At 31.7% G+C, this 19,289-nt stretch overlaps 2 protein-coding genes across 5 annotated transcripts in view; one reads left to right on the top strand and one right to left on the bottom strand.

Annotated features, from left to right (window-relative positions):
• The window catches only part of LOC105839585 (apoptosis-resistant E3 ubiquitin protein ligase 1), a 66,605-nt gene that overhangs the window by 5,205 nt on the left and 42,111 nt on the right, over positions 1–19,289 (bottom strand). For 3 of the 4 annotated variants that reach the window (XM_036290784.1, XM_012686001.3, XM_012686003.3), the window contains 5 exons: positions 2,932–3,088; positions 2,169–2,374; positions 1,117–1,316; positions 654–891; positions 68–237 (listed from right to left, as the gene is read on the bottom strand). In XM_036290784.1, the coding sequence (XP_036146677.1) occupies positions 68–237; positions 654–891; positions 1,117–1,316; positions 2,169–2,374; positions 2,932–3,088 (971 nt within the window). Of the gene's footprint in view, positions 1–67; positions 238–653; positions 892–1,116; positions 1,317–2,168; positions 2,375–2,931; positions 3,089–8,531; positions 8,768–19,289 lie in introns of all 4 variants that reach the window. The other variant, XM_012686002.3, reaches the window with a different exon arrangement.
• LOC105839588 (insulin-like growth factor-binding protein complex acid labile subunit) lies at positions 3,452–6,523 on the top strand. The gene is made up of 3 exons (XM_012686015.3): positions 3,452–4,190; positions 4,620–5,104; positions 5,831–6,523. Exons 1-3 carry the CDS (start codon positions 4,088–4,090, stop codon positions 6,176–6,178), a joined length of 936 nt encoding a protein of 311 aa, XP_012541469.2. The 5' UTR covers positions 3,452–4,087; the 3' UTR covers positions 6,179–6,523.

Raw genomic sequence — 19,289 nt, 5'->3', positions numbered from 1 at the left:
TCGGCTTCTTTCTGAGACATGTTCAACAAAGGGAAAATAGATAAACCAAATACGATTTCTTATCTACCTGGGTAATATTGACATTGTAGCCTTCTGTAGGCTGATCTCCAGGTCCAAATATGCACAGATTGTCATATTCGTCACGTGGCTCTATTGTCATCGAATGGGCTATCCCAGCTGTACAAACGACCGTAGAACTTTGTCGTACGAAGACCGTCTTATTTGGATCTGGTGGACCTGTAGTAGACAATATTCCTTACGATATGATCGTAATAGTAACTAAGATTTATATAGTGCGTCCCAAATTTTGCTAATTAGTGTTAATTTATAAACTATTCGATAACTAATTACAAGTTGATTTACTTAGCTAAAGGATGCAATTATTTAAATAATAAACTTTTAAAATTATAAATTAATTTCTTTATAAATTTACGAAAGATTTTTTTTAATTAAGAAAGTGATATTAAAATTAATATATTTAAAAAATTGTTTAATGTATCAATTTCTGTTCTAATAACAATTTGAAAACAACGGTTTTTTCATACTTTTAATAAGTCTTTCATAGTTTTATTTCATCAGAATGATTCATAAGGTTTGATAATATTATTTTTGAATATTATTTTACAACGCAACATGTATCAAGTGATACGTACCAGGAAGGAAACTTTTAAGAAACGGACTGCCATGAACATGACACGATCCGATAAGTACAGCTATTCGATATTGTCCCGCATGGCGGACAGTAAACTTTACTACTGCAGTATTTGCAGCTAAGGGGTCGGTGCCTCCCAGTTCTATTAGCGTAGCTACTCTGCGCGTATCCTCTGTTACCTCCACGATTAAATTATCCTTGTCACATATCGGATACGGTTGACCGTTGCGTTGATAAAACTACAAACAGATATCCTTATACTGAAAATGACATCTCTCAAATAAATATATAAATATCTGAAGATTTAATCATGCATTATCTGAAATATAAGTTTAAATTTCGTGGCTGTCCAGGTATCTATTTCTCCATGGATGCCGTGCCATTCTAGTGAAGATTCTGAATATATCGTATTCTGAATATAAATATCCGCGAAGAGAAGCTGGCGATGCAAACGTTTTACTCACTTTAACCGTAAAAGTCATCGTTTCGCCAACCAGCTGAGGCTCTTCCCATTCGAAATGAACGCGGCAGTTACTCGGTAATAAATATTTCCCTGTGACGTACTGTAGAAGAGAGTGTTTCGCTTCGGGTGCCAGAGCGGGCTGCGTCATAGCAGCCAGGGTAACCAGCCCTGCCACCGACACGGAAACTACCAGCATACCGCCTGGCGAGTATAAGGAGTTGTTAGATCTACACGTTTAATTAATGACCCGATAGTTATCCGTAAGAGACAAGGTTCATTAAAAATAATGAAAAAAAAGACTTTTCATACTATTTTACATATGCTACTTTAATTTGTAATATTATGTAATGTGTATTAAATTATTATAGATTGCATTGATAATTAATAATAATTTAAGTCCTATTTAATTGATTGTAAATATAATAAAATATATATATAATTAATTAATAAAAAAAATATATATAAGATTTTAGTTCGCACTTCAGACATATATCATTTCTGTGAAAATAGAAATAATTTTCTTTTAAGGAAAAAGGATTAATAAAAATGATATTGAAAAAGCTATATTTATAAAAAGAATATATAATAATATACTATATATAATGTAACATATAATATAATAATGCAAAAAAAGTAAATATACATGTTATTATATTACAAGTTAATAATAAAATATGCATAATTTTATTTCATTGCTTTATTATTATATTATTTTTTCACAGATATATTAGTTTCGAAAAAATTTTTATCAGTTCTCTTTTTCTTAAATTATCTTATTTCTACTTTCATAGAAATTATTGCATATGTCTGAAGTGCAAACCGTAGAGTCTTCTATCATTTCTATATATTTCTTAAAGATATCTGTTCTTTTTCTTTCCGTTTTTCGAGTAAAATATCAAATTTCTAATTTCTCTGGCAACCCCTCCAAACGCCAAGTTAATGTAGAAATCACGACTATTCGATTTTCACTAAAACTAAATTCTTATTCCCGGAAAAGGGATTTTATTTCGCGGAAATAGAGAGAACGTGATAGAGAAGAACAAAGAACCGTACCCCATGTCCAAGCGTCCTGATGTTGGCTGTTCTTTACAACGGCGCTCCACAGATCCGCTTTGAGAGTTTCCAAATCTTCTTTTGAAGTAGGCAATGTCTGTCTAGCCTGAGTCCACCGTGGTAGATCCTTGCCAAGGGCCGCCCGTGCCGCATTGTCCTCCACCCAATATACATCCTCCAGGGACATAACTTCCATTTGCATCAACCTAACAAAGTACATCTTCAACGTACACGCTCATTATCAGAGTACAGGTAAGGGATATCTTCGTAATCTTTTTAAAGAAGATTTGTTTATTTTGTTCAAAAACAATTTGAGTAGTTCATAAATGCTTTTTTCGAAGAAAGAGCTAACAGCAAAGGAAATTATTATTAAAGTTTTTAAAAATGTGCTAATAATTAAACTTTAAGAAGATTTAATCGGTCAATTAAAGAACTTAAATAAGTCCCAAGTTTTTATTTCTTTTCTTTTAAATGGATCCCCCCAAAATATTAATTAAAGGATACAACTTTGTTTTCTCTGGTTGTGTCCAGAAAAAAATTATATTTATATAATAAACAATTTGAAAATAAGAAGCTTTTGTTTCCTGAAAACTTTTAGACTTGTTTAATGTTTGTAATCCTTAAATTATTTATGATTATTCAATTGATATAATAATAATAATAATAATAAACTAATAAAAAAAATCAATAGAATCAAAATCATCAAACGGCAAATATTGATTCATAATTGAGATTGGCATTTTTTATTATTTTTTTCTCTTACTTTTGATAATAATTATGTAGACCATGGTCCATCAGCCATTGACGTAGCACCAGTCTCTGTTGCAGCAGACGCGCAGCGCGCTGCAGACGTTCTTCATCTTGTGGTGGCAGCTCGGGCAGCGCATCCACCTCGCCGCAGCTCGCAAGAGTCGAGATGCCTATTGCAAAGAGGAAACACTGTAGATTCATTTGGGCACGACGAGTAAATTGATTAATCTAAGGCGAAAGAACAAGACAAACATAACAAAAATAAGGAACAAAGATAACTAACTTGAATTTGTACTTTTTCTCGAGATAAGAAAAACATTTTTTGTTATAAGATATATGTTATATAACTTTTATCATATTTTTTATTATAAAATATAAATATTAATTAGATTTAACGTGTAAATACAAAAAACAGTACCAAACATTAATATTAAATCAAAATTAATATTTTTATTTGACAATCACTGTCTCATAAAAATTATTTTTTTGTTTATATATAAAACAATGATAATTTTGTTTATATCTTAGTTTATTTTAATAATCTTTTGTAAAGAACTTGATATATATATTCTTAAAAATTTTTTAGTAAGATATTATATCTTTGTTTCAATATTACAACAGCTAAAAAGTAGAATATAGTTGTTTTGATGATAATATCAAAACAATTCTAATTCTTGAAAATATTGTTATTTCTTATCTGACATTTTTTCCTCTTAACCCAGAAAAATTAATAATGTTGAATAATGAAAATATATTTTTTCTAATAAAATTATATACAAAATTTTTTATAAGCAAGTTGTGTCTGTTTATTGTGGCATATCATCTCATTTCAATATTTAATATTTCAAAAATAAAACTATTCTCAAAACAAGAATGCTCTTTTTTTCAATATTTTCTGAGACAAGACTAATTTTTTACCAAGTTCCATTAAAACGCAGATGGCATCGTTACTACATTAATGATATATTTTTTAATTATAATCAAAGGAACACGTAAATGGCATCTGAGGTATTTGCGTAACAAATGTTTCACCGATAGCGCGCGTATCATTGATAGAGAACGGGAAGTGTCATTTGTGATAATTCGGTTTATATGAAAGAATATGCTCGCTTATTCACATATCTTTCCTCTCAGTAAACAGTCAGTAGTAAAATCGCTCACAGGCAGAAATGCGTTTCGAAATATGTCGCGTCTCGCTTCTTGTTCTTGCCTGCGTTTTCGTTTTCATAGGCACCGCAATCGCAGCGTGCACCACTAGCAGATACGAAGATGGTGAGACAATATCCCTGCAATATTTTACGAGAGCCCTGCATTCCCTCATCCATTCTTCAAAGAATCTCTTTCTCTGTTTTCTAGTTTAGTGCGAGTGTTACAGTGAAAGTTATTCGTTTTCTATCGGATCAACTGTGAACTGCTCAAATCAAATACAAAGCAATGTGTAAGACGATAACAAATAATTACAGTTACACAAATTAATAACAATAATTTTAAATTATCTATAATTAGTATCATTTATAATTAATATAGTCTTAAATAATCTATAATTGGGACCACCATCCATCATCTTGATTATTTTTTATCTTGATTATTTTTTAACATCTTACATATTGTTTTATATTTGAGAAATTCATGATTGATCCGAGAGTAAAATAAACAACTTATTTTATTGCATAAATATTATGACAATTTAATTATGTCTAGGATTTGGCGACCGTTTAAAATGTTCCAACGTGACGTTAAATACCACCCTAGTTTCTGGCGAGCAGGTCCTAAGGGACATCATGATCTTCCAGTCGCGGATAGAAAACATTCCCGATCGGACCTTTCAGAAATACAGTACAAATTTAATTTCTTTGAACATGCACGACTGCGGCATCAAAGAAATTTCCGGTTACGCATTCGACGGTCTGAGGAAATTGAAAAAGCTCGGTCTGCCGTACAACTACATCACGTCGGTGAGAGATCAATGGTTCGCCGGTCTGACGTCTCTCGAGCAACTGGATTTGTCATACAATCTCATCACGTCGATCGAGCCTACTGTCTTCGAGAGATTGCGTGGTCTCAAATGGCTTGATATCAGGGAGAACCGTTTGACATGTCTGGAATCGACTCAGCTTGTACCGATGGCCGGTCTCGAGAAGTTTCGCTTCTCCGGAAATCCCCTCACCTTCCGATGCCGCGGCACGGTGAGCGCATTGCATTTTTCGTCCAAGAGAAAACACTGTCATTCAAACGAGTATCATGATACTTTAAGACAAAGTTACCTTTTTCGTCAATTATAACTGGCAAAATTTGTTATTAAATTCAAGAAACTACAATTATGACGTCAAAATTTTGACCTTATATCTTGAATTATTTAAATTTAATAATAAATTTTGCAAGTTGTAGTCGATAAAAAAGGAAACGTTATCTTTGTTGATTATTACTGGCAACAAAAAAAAGGATTTCTATATTTGTCTATAACACTCTAAATTCAAGTGTGTAAAAAATGTTTTATTTGTGCATGAGATTTATTTTCCACACTTTCTTTATACTGTATAAAAAAACAAATTTACATATTCAAACGTATATTGTTTAACGCGTTTTGCTGTTACTTTTACGCGGAAAACTAAATCACACACACGAATGAGACATTTTTTTATATACACTTGAATTTACAATAAATGGAAAAAGCGCGATGTCGAGGAAAGAGTTCCGTAATTTTAATCTACGATAATCGAGAATATCTGCGCGACATGACATTGGAAGTAGAATGCATAGAGATATTAATATTTCACTGTTCGCTGTTGCGCGATATCTAACCGGATGCTGACATTCCGTTCTGATGCTCGCGTTATCGGTGACAGGTTCGTTATAACACGAAAGAGACAGCACTTCGGAAATAGTTTCAAATTCTAAGCTTCACGTTGCAGTTGACATTGTGGCTGCGAGATCTGGGGATAAATTACAAAGCTGAGCAAAATGGACAGGAAAATTGGCTGGATAGCGTATTGTGGCTATGCGCCGCGGACGACGATAAGATAGCGGACTCTGAGGTTCTCATGAAGGAATGCATCATTCTGAATCTGTTCAATCAACTTCGCACCGGTTTGACTACGGCCGAATTTTTTCCCCTATTCACCCCCCAGGAATGCATAAACGCGAGAAACGAGCTCACGAAATGTATCGCTGCGGATCGCAAATACGGCAGAGAAGTTATTACTAACGGACACGTCGTGAGAAAACTGTTAAGGCAGTTGAAAGAATCGAAATCTGCATAATGCAATGGATATATATTTATATATTTGAGAGAAATTGTTAATTTATTATAAAATTATCTTTACATTTTTTGTACGCACGCACGCACCCCCCCCCCCACACACAATAAATGTAAAAAAAATTTATAATAAATTTTCATTTATAAAAATAAAAAATTTCAATATGAAATCGCATAATTACACTATTGTCAATTACATAAGTTGATAAAACAGTAACATTAATTTTACTTTTCAAAAATTAGCTTGTACAAAACAATATGCAACTTGTTAAAGTATTGTCTACATTACTCAATTTTCATTTATTTTATATCTGTGTTATTAAATATTGCTTATCTATATAAATAAAAATGTAAATGTTTGTTCCTCATTTAAGATCTCCGTAAGTTTTTCACCGATTGTTTTGAAATTTTGACACAATGTTGCATTCGTAACCGGGAGTGTTCTTATGGGGTCTGATTTTGGAAATACGTGTGTTTCAAAAATGATGGCCATAATTTAATTTTAAACAATATTTTTTAAATGATATTTTTTTGTAATTTTGACACAACATTGTATTGAATTTAGTCAGAAGTACGCAAATAAATGAATATTAGATTTATTAAAGATAGATAAATGCTTGAATGGTAAATTTAAATAATAAAGAATTTGAGAAAAATATTTATATTAAAGGACAAATACAGGATATTAAAAAAGGTAAAATCGAACACTAATTTCGAAATAATTATAGATATGATATTAATTATTTTAAATTAAATCATTTTAAATTAAATAATTTCGAAATAATTATATTGACCGGGAGAGACCGGGAGAGACGGGTAGAGACGAGTAGAGACCGGAAGAAACGGGGAAAGACCGGGAAAGACCGGGAGGGACGGGGAGAGACGGGGAGAGACCGGGAGAGACGGGGAGAGACCGAGAGAGACGGGGAGAGACCGGGAGAGACGGGGAGAGACGGGGAGAGACGAATAGAGACGGGGAGAGACCGGAAGAGACGGGGAGAGACCGGGAGATACTGGAAGAGACGGAGAGAAACGGGGAGAGACTGGGAGAGACCGGGAGAGACGGGGAGAGACCGAAAGAGACGGGAAGAGACGGGGAGAGATCGGGAGAGACGGGGAGAAACGGGGAGAGACCGGGAGATACTGGGAGAGACGGAGAGAAACGGGGAGAGACCGGGAGAGACGGGGAGAGACCGGGATAGACGGTACTTATAATATTACTGTTACTAGTGTACTTATAATATTATCTGTTTGACAGTTTGTTATGCAGTAGCACTAATACATAGTTAATTTATTATAAAATATTTTTACTTTTGAATATTTCGAAACTTTTTCAAAGTATATTGTAGCATTTAATTATACACTTCATTTCCTCAAGCTTGGACATATTATTATATGAATGTATATACATTTGACTACTTTTTCTGTTATTTAATATTTTTTCGATTGTACACATTTCAAATTATGTATAGTTAAACAATAGTATGAGAATTTGCTAATATAACACCTTGAAGATACTAACATCTCAACAAGCCTCTTTTGTAAAGTTTCCATATCAAAATACTTACAATTACAAATACTTACAATAAATATCATCAAATATGAAAAATTGATTCTATTGCTAATCTATAATTTACATGTATTATAGATTTTCAGTACTGCAGTGTTTATTAATTAATATTAATTATTAATATTATTAAAGGGTTTCCTACAAAAATAAAACAAATCCAAATAGTTAAGTTTTCAGAAAACAAAAAATTTTTTACCCTCAAATCGTTTATTATGTAAATATGATTATTTTTCTCTGGACATATAATAGTAGATAATAAAGTTATAGGTTTTAATTAGCATTTTTAAGACTATTTAAAAAAACAAATAAAAAATCTCTGAACTTGTTTGGCTCTTGCACTTTTAGATTTATTGTCTATTTATATTTACATTTCTCTTTTTCATTTCCTATTCGATTTTTACCGGAAAAAAATTATTCAAAAGTGATGGTACTAATAGATATTGATTATAATTCAAATTTTTAAAAATTGAATTTGTTTGGTAATTTTTGGGAACATTTTAATTACTAAATATTATTATATTTTACTATGTTAAACATTTCACGGTAATTATTTCACCAGATCTTAATTATTATTACCAAACTCGTGTTTAACGTTGGAGTACACCATTAATTCCGAAATTGGAGAATTAATTCACCGCGTCTTCCGCATATGCGAAGATGTGACGTATTTATTGTAACGCGCATACGCCAGCGCAAATTATGCAACACGATATCAAATGGCTTATGCTGGCTCTCGAGATTCGCATCAGACATTCGTCTTCAGCGGGTACAAGTGGTGGTTACTCACCGGAGGATGTGCTCCCGCTGGGCCGCAACGACATGCCGATGGATGATATTTCGCCGGCAAGGAAATCTTTGTTCTCGCATCGTCCATTTCTGCAGCCGGGATTTTTATCCGGCATAATTTCTCTCTCTTTCTCTCTCTGTTTTTCTCGATGCTCTTTCTTAACTTTAGCTTTAAGTCGTTTTTAACGGCGCATCGTCCCGCTCAGCGCTGTCGCGTCGGTGTCGATTCCCGCATCTCTTCGAAAGATTTCGTTATTCATTCATTTCGTCAAAGCACACTGTATTGTATACTTGGGGATGCATCGGCGACAGCGAATGCGGATGTGGGCGATGAATGATAAGAGATCGCGTTCCGCGATACACTATCTCTAGATGCACGCGGTTAAATTTCGTCGCGGAAATGCGACCGCTCGTTACCTCACAGAATTGCGAGCGAGCGAGCGATAGAACAGACATTCGGAGGTACTAAGAAACGAGCGCAATTACGGCGAGTGGTAGTGCGGCATTAGACGTGCGGAAATCTGGCTGTTAATTCGACCATTTTCCCGAGAAACTGCTAGATTCATGAAGATTAACACAAATTTGATGCTGGATTTAAACTATTTTGACTATATAATGTATGATAATGTATTATGTATGTTTCTCTTGTAAATCTAGAATGTTACGCTTATAAGTTAACAAGACTATATCATTGTGCAATTACGCGAAAAGCGAGAATGCGTGAATGCGTGGTGAATTGATATTTATGTCATTACTGAAAAAGAACAATCAGATCGCAACACAATTCGTCCCGTATTGAGATGAGAGAAAGTAACGTAAGTTTGATGTGCACTCGAGGATTAACTTTTTCAATCGCGTATATGCCGCCTTTGTACGACACAAAGCTGACACTGAAATTACATCGTCGGGACATGCGAGTACGTGTCGGTGCACTTTTGCTTGAAACAAGAAAAAAATGAAACAGAGAGAGATCGGGAGCTTAATCCACGTCGGGAAAGACAAAGGGCGTTTATGTTTTCGTTGAGAATTAATTCAACGATGGAAAACATTAATCACTCTTTCGCGCCGAACAATGGCCGCCTCCGGTACGCTAGCGAATGAAAGAATAGATGGGGCAAAGCACAATTAATTTCAATTATTCGTGGCGATTCGCGAGCACGGATGCAGGTGGAAGCCAACAGAGGTGAGGCAAGCCGCTCTGCGATCGAGACAAAGCCAATAAAGTCGGATGGATGAACATTAATTAGCAATTTATAAATGGATCACCGGGAACAATTGATTCTACACGCAAACAAGAAAAAAATATAGATAAATTCATGCAAAATTGATTAAAATTTAATTAATCGTAAGTTTTAGCAAACAAAAACTCATGTGTTGAGTTATGTACAAAAAAATATTTGGATATTATCAGATTCGATTATTCTTACAGTGGTAAATAGACATTTTTAACAAACAATTAAAAATTGCAGCCAGATAATAATGTAGATAAATTCGTGCAAAATTGATTGAAATTCAATCCCGAGTTTTAACAAACCGAGTGTCGAATGTGTGTAAAAATATTTAGACATTAGCTGATTGTTTGATTACACTGTGCAATACAAAATTTGCTTTGAGATTAAACAAGCCATTTCTTATATATTTTTTTTAGTTGCTAAATACAAATTCAGAGAGTGAAATGTTTCTATTACATCAGAATTTTGTTCTGTTACGAAAGTTACAAAAGGAGCTCAAAATCGCAATTTGGTTCTTTTCGATAAAATTAATAACAACAGACTAGGTTACAAATTTCCGTAGAACTTAATACAAAAAATCTAAATTACTTATACTTATAAGATAAAAAATAAATTAAACACAAAAGTAGTTTTAAAGTTATACCAAATTTCATTTAAGTTGATCTTACCTAATTTATGAACCTATTCAGAGAGACATTTAATTCTAAAAAAGAAATTTTCACATAATCTCTTTATGTTCTTTTGAGATTGTTGAATACGTATCTAAAACAATTCAAATCCTTCAAAATCGGAGGATTTAAAAATGAGCACTATATTAACATTTGATATTATAATATGTTATAATAATTCGTATAATTCATCGTTTACCATCTTAGTTTTTAATTAAGAGCTCATCGTAATCTGGCAGAATAGTGAGAATGAATTTATGAAATAAGAACAATCGGTAAAATTGCGGCTGAAGAGTGCAATGTCCAAACTTCATGAGAATTTAAATCCTTAAAGTTTCATCATTTAATTTAGAAAGTCGATTGCATGCTGTATAAAAGTTTCAACGTGAAATGCTCGTACTGTTTTTACAGGCTCATTTCAATTTCTCAACTATATGCAGTGACTAAAACTGCAATTCCAAGTAAAAATTTTATTTAAAGATAATATCACGATTTAAATAATAAATAATAAATTAAAAAATAAAATATTAAATCTTCTTGAACAAATATATAATTGATATATAATACGAGAGAGAGATAACATTATACATTTAATTTAATACAATTTTTAATAATGTTCAAAAATTTTCTATAAAAATCAAATAAGTCAATTTTTTTCAAAATATGGGTTATGGTGCCAAATCATTCTCTGTCCGTAGCGTTACATCATAAACATTTTTATTTTAGTAATAATCAAATAGAAAATATAAATATAAATAGGTAGAAAATATATAAAATTTTCGTTAAGAAGTAAACAAAATCAAAATTTTTAAATAAATTTCCCAAAATATTAATCTTAAAGCTTAAATTTTTGTATATACCTATCATATATTAAGAGAAAAATTATCATATACAAAAAAAAATATAAATGGATATTTTTATTATGAGTAACTTGTAAAATCTTGTAAATAAAAAGTAAAAACGTATTTTGCTTTATATTTTAAGGAATATTTTTTCATCTTTCATCATTATTAATATTATAACATGGTTGAATATAAAATGTTATGAGACACAAATATAACAATGCAAAAATCTTGCAAAAACAAGCTAACGAGTCCAGATGTATTTTATCTTTTAAATACATCTTCAAAATATTAATTTAAGCTTAAAACTTTGTTCTTAGCTTTATTATAATATATATTCGGAAAAAATTATCATATTAATATGAACAATTTAAGATTGAGATTTTTTGTTTTCTGAAGATTTAATTTTATCAAGTTTATTTGGTTTTTGTAGGAAATTCTTCAATGTGTACCAATTCCTGTGAATTGGTAATTGACCGTTCAAGTACATGTATTTAGAATACGTAATTTTAAATTCCAAAGGAGAAAATTTTGTATCATCATTTTAAGGTTTTACAACCGTCAAGTTTGTACAAGTCAAACCGTTTGGAAAGCCGGTCAGTTTCCGTAAATCTGGACGCACAAGATATTCCCGACGGTCTAATAAACACACGATTTAATATTGAGGACCGCATCATGCGACGGAATGGGGACGCAATCCTCGTTCAATCACGGTGACCATAAATTAAGGATTTTCGAAAGAGGGTCAAGAGTCCATTCGAGGTCATAGCGAGGTTATTGCATCCATATTTCCGCGTACTTCTCGTTTCCTGAGCAAAATTGATCGCTTAATGCTATACAGAGGTGGAAAGAGGCGAGAAAACTGTATGAATAATAGATAAAAAATGCCGATGACTAGGATGTATATCTCTCCGATCTGCGCAATCAGTTCTTTGGGACTAAAAATACAATTTTTGCCGTGAAAATGTTTAACGTCGCTACATTTACTACATATTTAATGTAACAACCCACCGATGATGAATGACTGAGCAAGATGATAGATGTCTTATGGTAATACGAGTGTATATTCTGTATGAAAAATTGTAATGCGGTCTCATCGATTTCCGATATTCGTAATATCGTACAATACAATCGGTGGTATCTTGCATGTGCTTAATAGTGTGGTATATATCAGAATTATACTGATAGCAGTAGGTAATATTAATAGGCGCCGGATTAATCTAGCGGGTTACGCGCGAAGGGAGGTTATGAGGATTAAACGAACGCAATCTGAAAAAGAAAAACGATACAAAGTGTACATTCGCATAACTAAAGCTCCCAGAGAATGTGAATAATGCGATCACGTAATGTGTCATGCAAGTACAATTTATTTAGAACTAGATACACGTTTATATTCTAGATCTAACTACATAGATACGATTTGTAGAAAGTTTAAAGCGGCATAAAATTCGAACGTCAATACTTCACCAGCAATAAACTCTGATCCTTGAACATTTAAAATCCAATGTGTAAAGGTACTGTAACTATAACGACTGCCGAATGGCGCATTAAACGTTCAACAGTTGTAACGATATAACGGATATCGACACTCGTAAAACAGAATCAAATAGCCACAAAGACTTTCTGAAACGCTTCATTTTTACAGTGCGATGAAATTTCACCTAGTAAAAGTTATCGACAATAAATACTTCGTAACGCCATTACGCTAATAGGCATGAAATAATCTGGCATTCGCAAAAAATATAATTCTTGTACTAACAAAAACAATTATTCAATCCTTAGTTTTCTTCATTTAACAAATGGTTATCTTTAGAAAACATTCTATACGATATCCTCATATACATTTGTAAATATCTTGTATAAATGACTCGTATTATAGAAAAAGAAGAGGAAAATGATCAAGATGTCTATATTCGAAGAACGTAATTTGGTATCCATATGCGCCAGATCAAACTTTCATAATAATGTCATTCAGACATTTACAGATATTGTGAGTGTACACGCTGAATTAAGACTAAATCAAGATACTTTATTACATTTACAGTTGTCAGATTTAGGCCTTATGAAGATCATTTATATTATAACATATCTAATCATGTTCATATTAGACACTAAAATTTGCCATATTTTATTTCTGATCAGAAATTTCGTATTTTATTGTATGTCATTATATAAACAAAATTTGTTTCAAATTTAAAAAAATTGTCTTAGAACATTTGTCAATGCTGTATAACTCTTATTAAACAGTTTATGAGGTCTTAATAATATATAAATCTTTATATATTCCAAAAATTTCTATCATTACTTAAGATTTGGTAGATTGTCAAATTTTCAAGCTTACCACCATACATGACAAAATTTTTAGCGAATTTAGCAGTAAAAATTTAGCAGTAATTATAATGAAAAATTCTTCCCATGCAGAATTTATATTTTTGTGTATATAGTCTAAACTATATATGATATATCTTTTAGGAGAAATACTGTTGCACGAATTGGAACGTTGATTTCTCCTCACGCAAAACAATTGAAACTTCTATAAGTTAGGCTAATCTATAATTTGCTTTAGTAGATAAGATGATCTCAAGACGTTAATCCGCGGCATGTTGAAAGATTTCGATCATATGTGGACGCTGAGGGAGAGATATCGTGAAAGTTTCAACGTCTCAGATTACGGTAAAGCGAAAAAAAGTTGCGCCGCAATAATTCAACAGTGTTTTACTCGCTTATAATTTAACGGCGAGTTCGCATATCTCGCGAGATACATTGGTTCGCTCACCGGATGCATCTCCCGAGGAGAGCTCACACGTTTCCGTTGCGCGTACATTGCGCCGCCGGCGAAAATAACTTCCGGGCTGGGACAAAGGGCGGACACCGGACAGGTCACGCGGTGTTCTCAACAGAGACTCTTGACCTTTTCGAATCGGATATCCTTCGACGTACTTTGCGCTAACGATCCTTTCGATGCTCGTAGTGGTGAAGGACGGGGAAAATCGGGGCAATATGTATGTCACATATAACTCATGGTTATGCATGAGAGGCTCGCGCTGGTACGCGAAGATAGGGCAGATCGATCGTCCGTTTTCCGCGCTTGTTTTTGCCCATCACGCGCGATTGCAATCCGCCAATTATAAAATTGCATTTTCTCGGCGAAATTTATGCCGCGCAACGACGTCGGCAGCCACTCGCGACCCTTTACCCTATCCGACGAAGCTGGAAAGTTTTGCCGCAATATTTTTTTCTCGAAATTATACTGTCGCGATATTAACAGGCCAATATATTCTCGTTTGCATCGTCAAACATTTACTTAATTTGATTAATATTTAATCTTTTTTGCAGATATTTTATAGTGCATAATGCACGCAAATCTATCATAATGAAGCAATAAACTTTTTGTCAATCCCTGGAGCATGAAATTAAAAAATGTTAAATGTATAACTGCATATACATTTACATATACATACATATATATATATAGTATATGTAGTATATATAAATTCCTTCCTACGATACGCAAGCGGTACATATTTTCTCATGTCTTTCATTAATATTTGCATCCACTTCATCGTCACGAGAAAAAAATTAACAAGAAAAATACGCGCTTTATTTTATACGAGTCTCATCGGTATCTGACAGCGCTTATAAATAATATTGCTGGCGCGATAACGGGGAAAAACACGTTCCTGTTTTCCCGAGTGACGTTATTACTCTTCTCGCGGTACTCGCAAACCCGCAAATCGCGCTGTCTGGATTCATTGCGTTCATTTCTCAGACGTCGTTGCAAAATACAAAAGATCTGTCGCTTTTTAATACGCGGAGGTAGATATTGTATACTACCGCATGTGCAGTGTTGCGCTTAGATAACTGAAAATTATCGAAATAAAGACAAATTATTTATAAACGTATTTCAGATAAAATAATTTAATTTTTAATTTATCTAGAAATAGAATATATCTTTATCAAGATAATTTTAAGGTAATATTATAAGGTAATATTATTTGAGACAAGCAATTTAGAATATAAAAATAATACAATGAAGTGAATAATTGTAGCTTCAAAACTAAATTAAAATAAAAAATCAATTACCAATGTGAGAAACAATGTATTCATAATTTTACTTCTAAATCTGTATGCTTTAAAAATAAATATTCTTTAAATAACTTAATCTAACAAAAAAGTTCCTCTTTTAAATTGGATTGATATGCTGATAAAGTTCAAAGTTGAAAAATATAGAAGAGTGTTTTCAATAGTAAGTATAAAAACTTTAAGGAGTTATTTCTTGGCTCATTTTTTGTCACTTTGACGATTCTAGCTATTTAGCCTTTAGTTTTTAGTACGTCCATTAAGGTACATCCAAATGTTCATGTCACTCAAGGTGCATGACAGTAAGATCAAATCATTTTCGAGAAAGAATAAATAAGAATGAGCGAGATAACGCTTTTTTTTTATTTGTTGGCTTTTTATATCTTGCTGGTTGACATTATTGAGTTTCGCGGCTAGAATAATAGCTGGTGATATTTTATTTTATAGTTGATATACAAGTGTCGTGTAAAATTAACGTAAACATTATTATTGTTTCGTGAATTTCGTTTTGTTTGAATATACATGTTATAGTAGAAAATATAAAGATTAGTAAACTAAAGTTAGTATAGTAGAGTACGTTCTTATCCTTGGTAAACATTAACTAATAGTGACATCGATAACAACAGTATTATTCGATCAACAGTTAATTCAATAATTTTCTACTCAATAGTATTAATTTCATATAACACTGTATAATAATTATTACATTATTCAGTAGAAAATTATAATATTAATGGTAATATTAAATTTAGTAATTTTAACATATAATTAAGCAACATTTGCAAAACTGTACAAATTTATAAGCTTTTAAGTTAAATAAAATTGTTATATGTATCATCCTATGTAAAATATATTATGACTGAAAAAATTATCTATGGATCTCATCCAGGCATAATTTCTATTATAGTTTTATAATTTAAAAAATAAATTTTTTAAAAATCTAATCTTTTAATATCTAACGCTCTATTCAAATTATTTTGCTTATTATACGATAATATTTTATAACAGTCTTTAGACTGTTGACAATTAATATATTATTGTAAACATTTGTTATTATTATAGATTTAATATTTTTGATGCTCAATGTAAAAAGCATTTTATTTCAACACTATTCTGATGTAAAAAATTATTGAAAAATATGTGCTATAATAGTTCAAATGTATGTTATGTCTAAAAAAATAATATATGCAGCAAAAGTTTAATACTATTGTGTTTTCATACAAGTTTTATAAAACAAGTTTAAAATAATTAAAATAACCAACGAGATTGTGAAACAAAAAACGACGTTCTGGGTCGCATTAAAACGTAATTCAGTGTTTTTCAGTATGGAAATAATTTATATATGTACATTTATATTTATGTGTACTAATAAAAAGATTTATATATAATATTTGCAAAAATATATCTACAAATATGCAAATAATGCGACCCACGCCAAGTTTTTACTTTACATTATAATTCCGTTGGGGATTTTAATTACCCCAAGCTGCGTCTTTATTTTAAGCGCGTTTTATGAAACTTACAATTATATAAAAACATAATGGCATTAAACTTTCGCTGCATGTATTTTTGAATATATCTAAACTAGTACAATATTTTTACTTTTTGATGATTAAAAATTTATTCCATACAATTTATGATTTTATGTATAAGATCTATGTATAAAATAATTAGTTTTATGTCTAATCAAATACTTGGCTAATCGTAATATGATTTAACGTTCGCTTTTAAACACATTTGTCTTTAAGCTATCTTAATATATACTTTTAGAAAGGTATTTTTTAGGATGCAAGGTCGATACTTTGTCATATACTTGGCAAAAGTATTTTTTCTTTTTTTCCTTTTTTTACACTTTTAAATAGATAATGGCAGCTAAAAGTACACAGCTTATATCGTATGTTCAGGTCCAGAGAGGGGCGGTCTTTCCAAGCTCGCGTTTCCGTGTTATTTCGCGAAGGTAGAAGATTCCAAGAGAATTCGACTTTTAAGGCTACCTAAATAGTTTCTACTTGTCAGTTTGTGATTGCGTCCGTAACTTTGTAGAGCGATGTGTTTTACGGCTCATGAAGGCGGCACTTGATAACAACAGTAGTCCAGTCGCGTAAGTAAAGATAATACAACAGCGGTTTCAACTAATTGGAAACTCTGTCATAGACGATACTCCCGAGTTATGCAATTATGCGGAGCACAATGCAGAGTTTCCCTACATGACCGCATTCAATTAGTTGCGTTTTATTCCCCGGAGTGTAATCGGGCTTGCGTACTCGCAGCGGACATTGGTCTACAGAGCGAGAAACAACGTCCTTTTTATTACGATGAATTATATGTCGGTAGAGAGAACCATTGTGCCTCGGAGAGTAGAAAAACGTTAATGTCCCGACCATATTTTGCACGAAGATGATAAATAACGCAGTCAACAAATTTTATGTGATACAGTTAAATTTTTTATGGAGTCGATATAAAACGTAATCCGTGGATCGGACAGATTATTTCATTTATATCTTAAAAAGATGCGTAAAAGCAAATAGATCTAAATCCAAGGAAGACACATGTCAAATAATATGTTTTATTTAATGCATTAAAAATGATTTGCAATTTTATTGCGCTTTGCTAGTTTCTGTTCGTATTTATCTGAAACAAAAAACCAGATAGTATGCACTAAAAAACATTTTGTATTTATGTTACATTCGGTCCTTGTTAAAATTTTTATGTTAAAATTTAACACATTTACTCGTTACTTTAAAATACTGATTGTGTTAATTCAAGTAAAGTGCTAAATTAAATTATTTAAAAAACTAAAAAAAGTGTAAAGGTAACACAATGCATGCACGCATTTATAATTTTACACAATAAATATGTCCCTTACTATCAGTGACAGAATTTATCTGTTAAAATTGATAGAAAAACATGTTGAGTTTATTCTATAACATAAAAGTAACTGTTATTTCTCGACGTAAATTTGTAGTATATGTTGTATTAACATTATAATAATGTTAAAGTCACACATTATATGTGTTACTTTAATATAATTTTCTCATTAAATTCTTACACAAAAATTATTTCAAATCATAAAATTTACATTTATTTTTACGTTAAAATACAAAATAATATGTATATTGCTATTTAACATATTAATATGCTTAATATATTAAATTAACAGAAAAATTTCTGTGAACTGTTTGAAACATACGATATCTGTCAAATTTAACACAAATTTTTCTCCTGCGTAACGAATAAACGTGCACCGGCGATGTTGCATAATAAACTACATAATTTCTATTAGTTTTGCAATAATCCGTATATAATATCAGTTTTATCTTTTGGTTTGCTTGTATTAATCTGGTTTTGAATACATAAGTGGGGAACGGAAAACAGAGAGTTTGCAAGGTTTAGAGGGCGAACAGATATTTCCATATCCCTGGGATGCGGTTGATAATCATTTACTTATAGCTGTTCTTATAAGTAGATCAAGGTGCATTACAAAGAACAATTTCATAATATGCAATTCCAACATTACAGCTAAACTCTCGCACATTTTTAACTTTAACTTTAATGTTAAGTTAATAACTTTATCAACATACAAAAAAACAAAGTGTACGTTTATATATTTACAATAGAGAAAGGATGCAACTCAAGAAGTGAGGCATTATATCGGAAAAATTATATTATCAACTTGAAATAATTTTCTTGTTATTTTTATAGATATTGTAAAATAAGTACTGAGAATTTTTTTAACTTCAGAGGAAATTCTTTTGAAAAGTAGATTAGTAACAAATATTCTTAATTTTTATAAGGCTATATATAAAAAATGAGATTTTATAAGATTTTATGATTTTATAAAATTATCCGCAAACTGAATAGATAATCTTATCTTTATGTAAGATTTTCCATAAATATGCGATGGAGACAGATCTGCTTTATAGATTAAACGCAACAC

This window comes from Monomorium pharaonis, chromosome 8 (assembly GCF_013373865.1).
Source record: "Monomorium pharaonis isolate MP-MQ-018 chromosome 8, ASM1337386v2, whole genome shotgun sequence".
Classification (NCBI taxonomy): domain Eukaryota; kingdom Metazoa; phylum Arthropoda; class Insecta; order Hymenoptera; family Formicidae; genus Monomorium; species Monomorium pharaonis.
The sequence above is the reverse complement of the archived record's forward strand: the minus strand, read 5'-3'. Positions and strand labels throughout refer to the sequence as shown.

Excerpts from the sequence above, each read along its gene's own strand:
- LOC105839588 (XM_012686015.3), top strand. The coding sequence starts at position 4,088 with ATGCGTTTCGAAATATGTCGCGTCTCGCTTCTTGTTCTTGCCTGCGTT. Across the intron at positions 4,191-4,619 it reads CACTAGCAGATACGAAGATG|GATTTGGCGACCGTTTAAAA; the intron begins GTGAGACAATAT and ends AATTATGTCTAG. Across the intron at positions 5,105-5,830 it reads CCTTCCGATGCCGCGGCACG|TTGACATTGTGGCTGCGAGA; the intron begins GTGAGCGCATTG and ends TTCACGTTGCAG.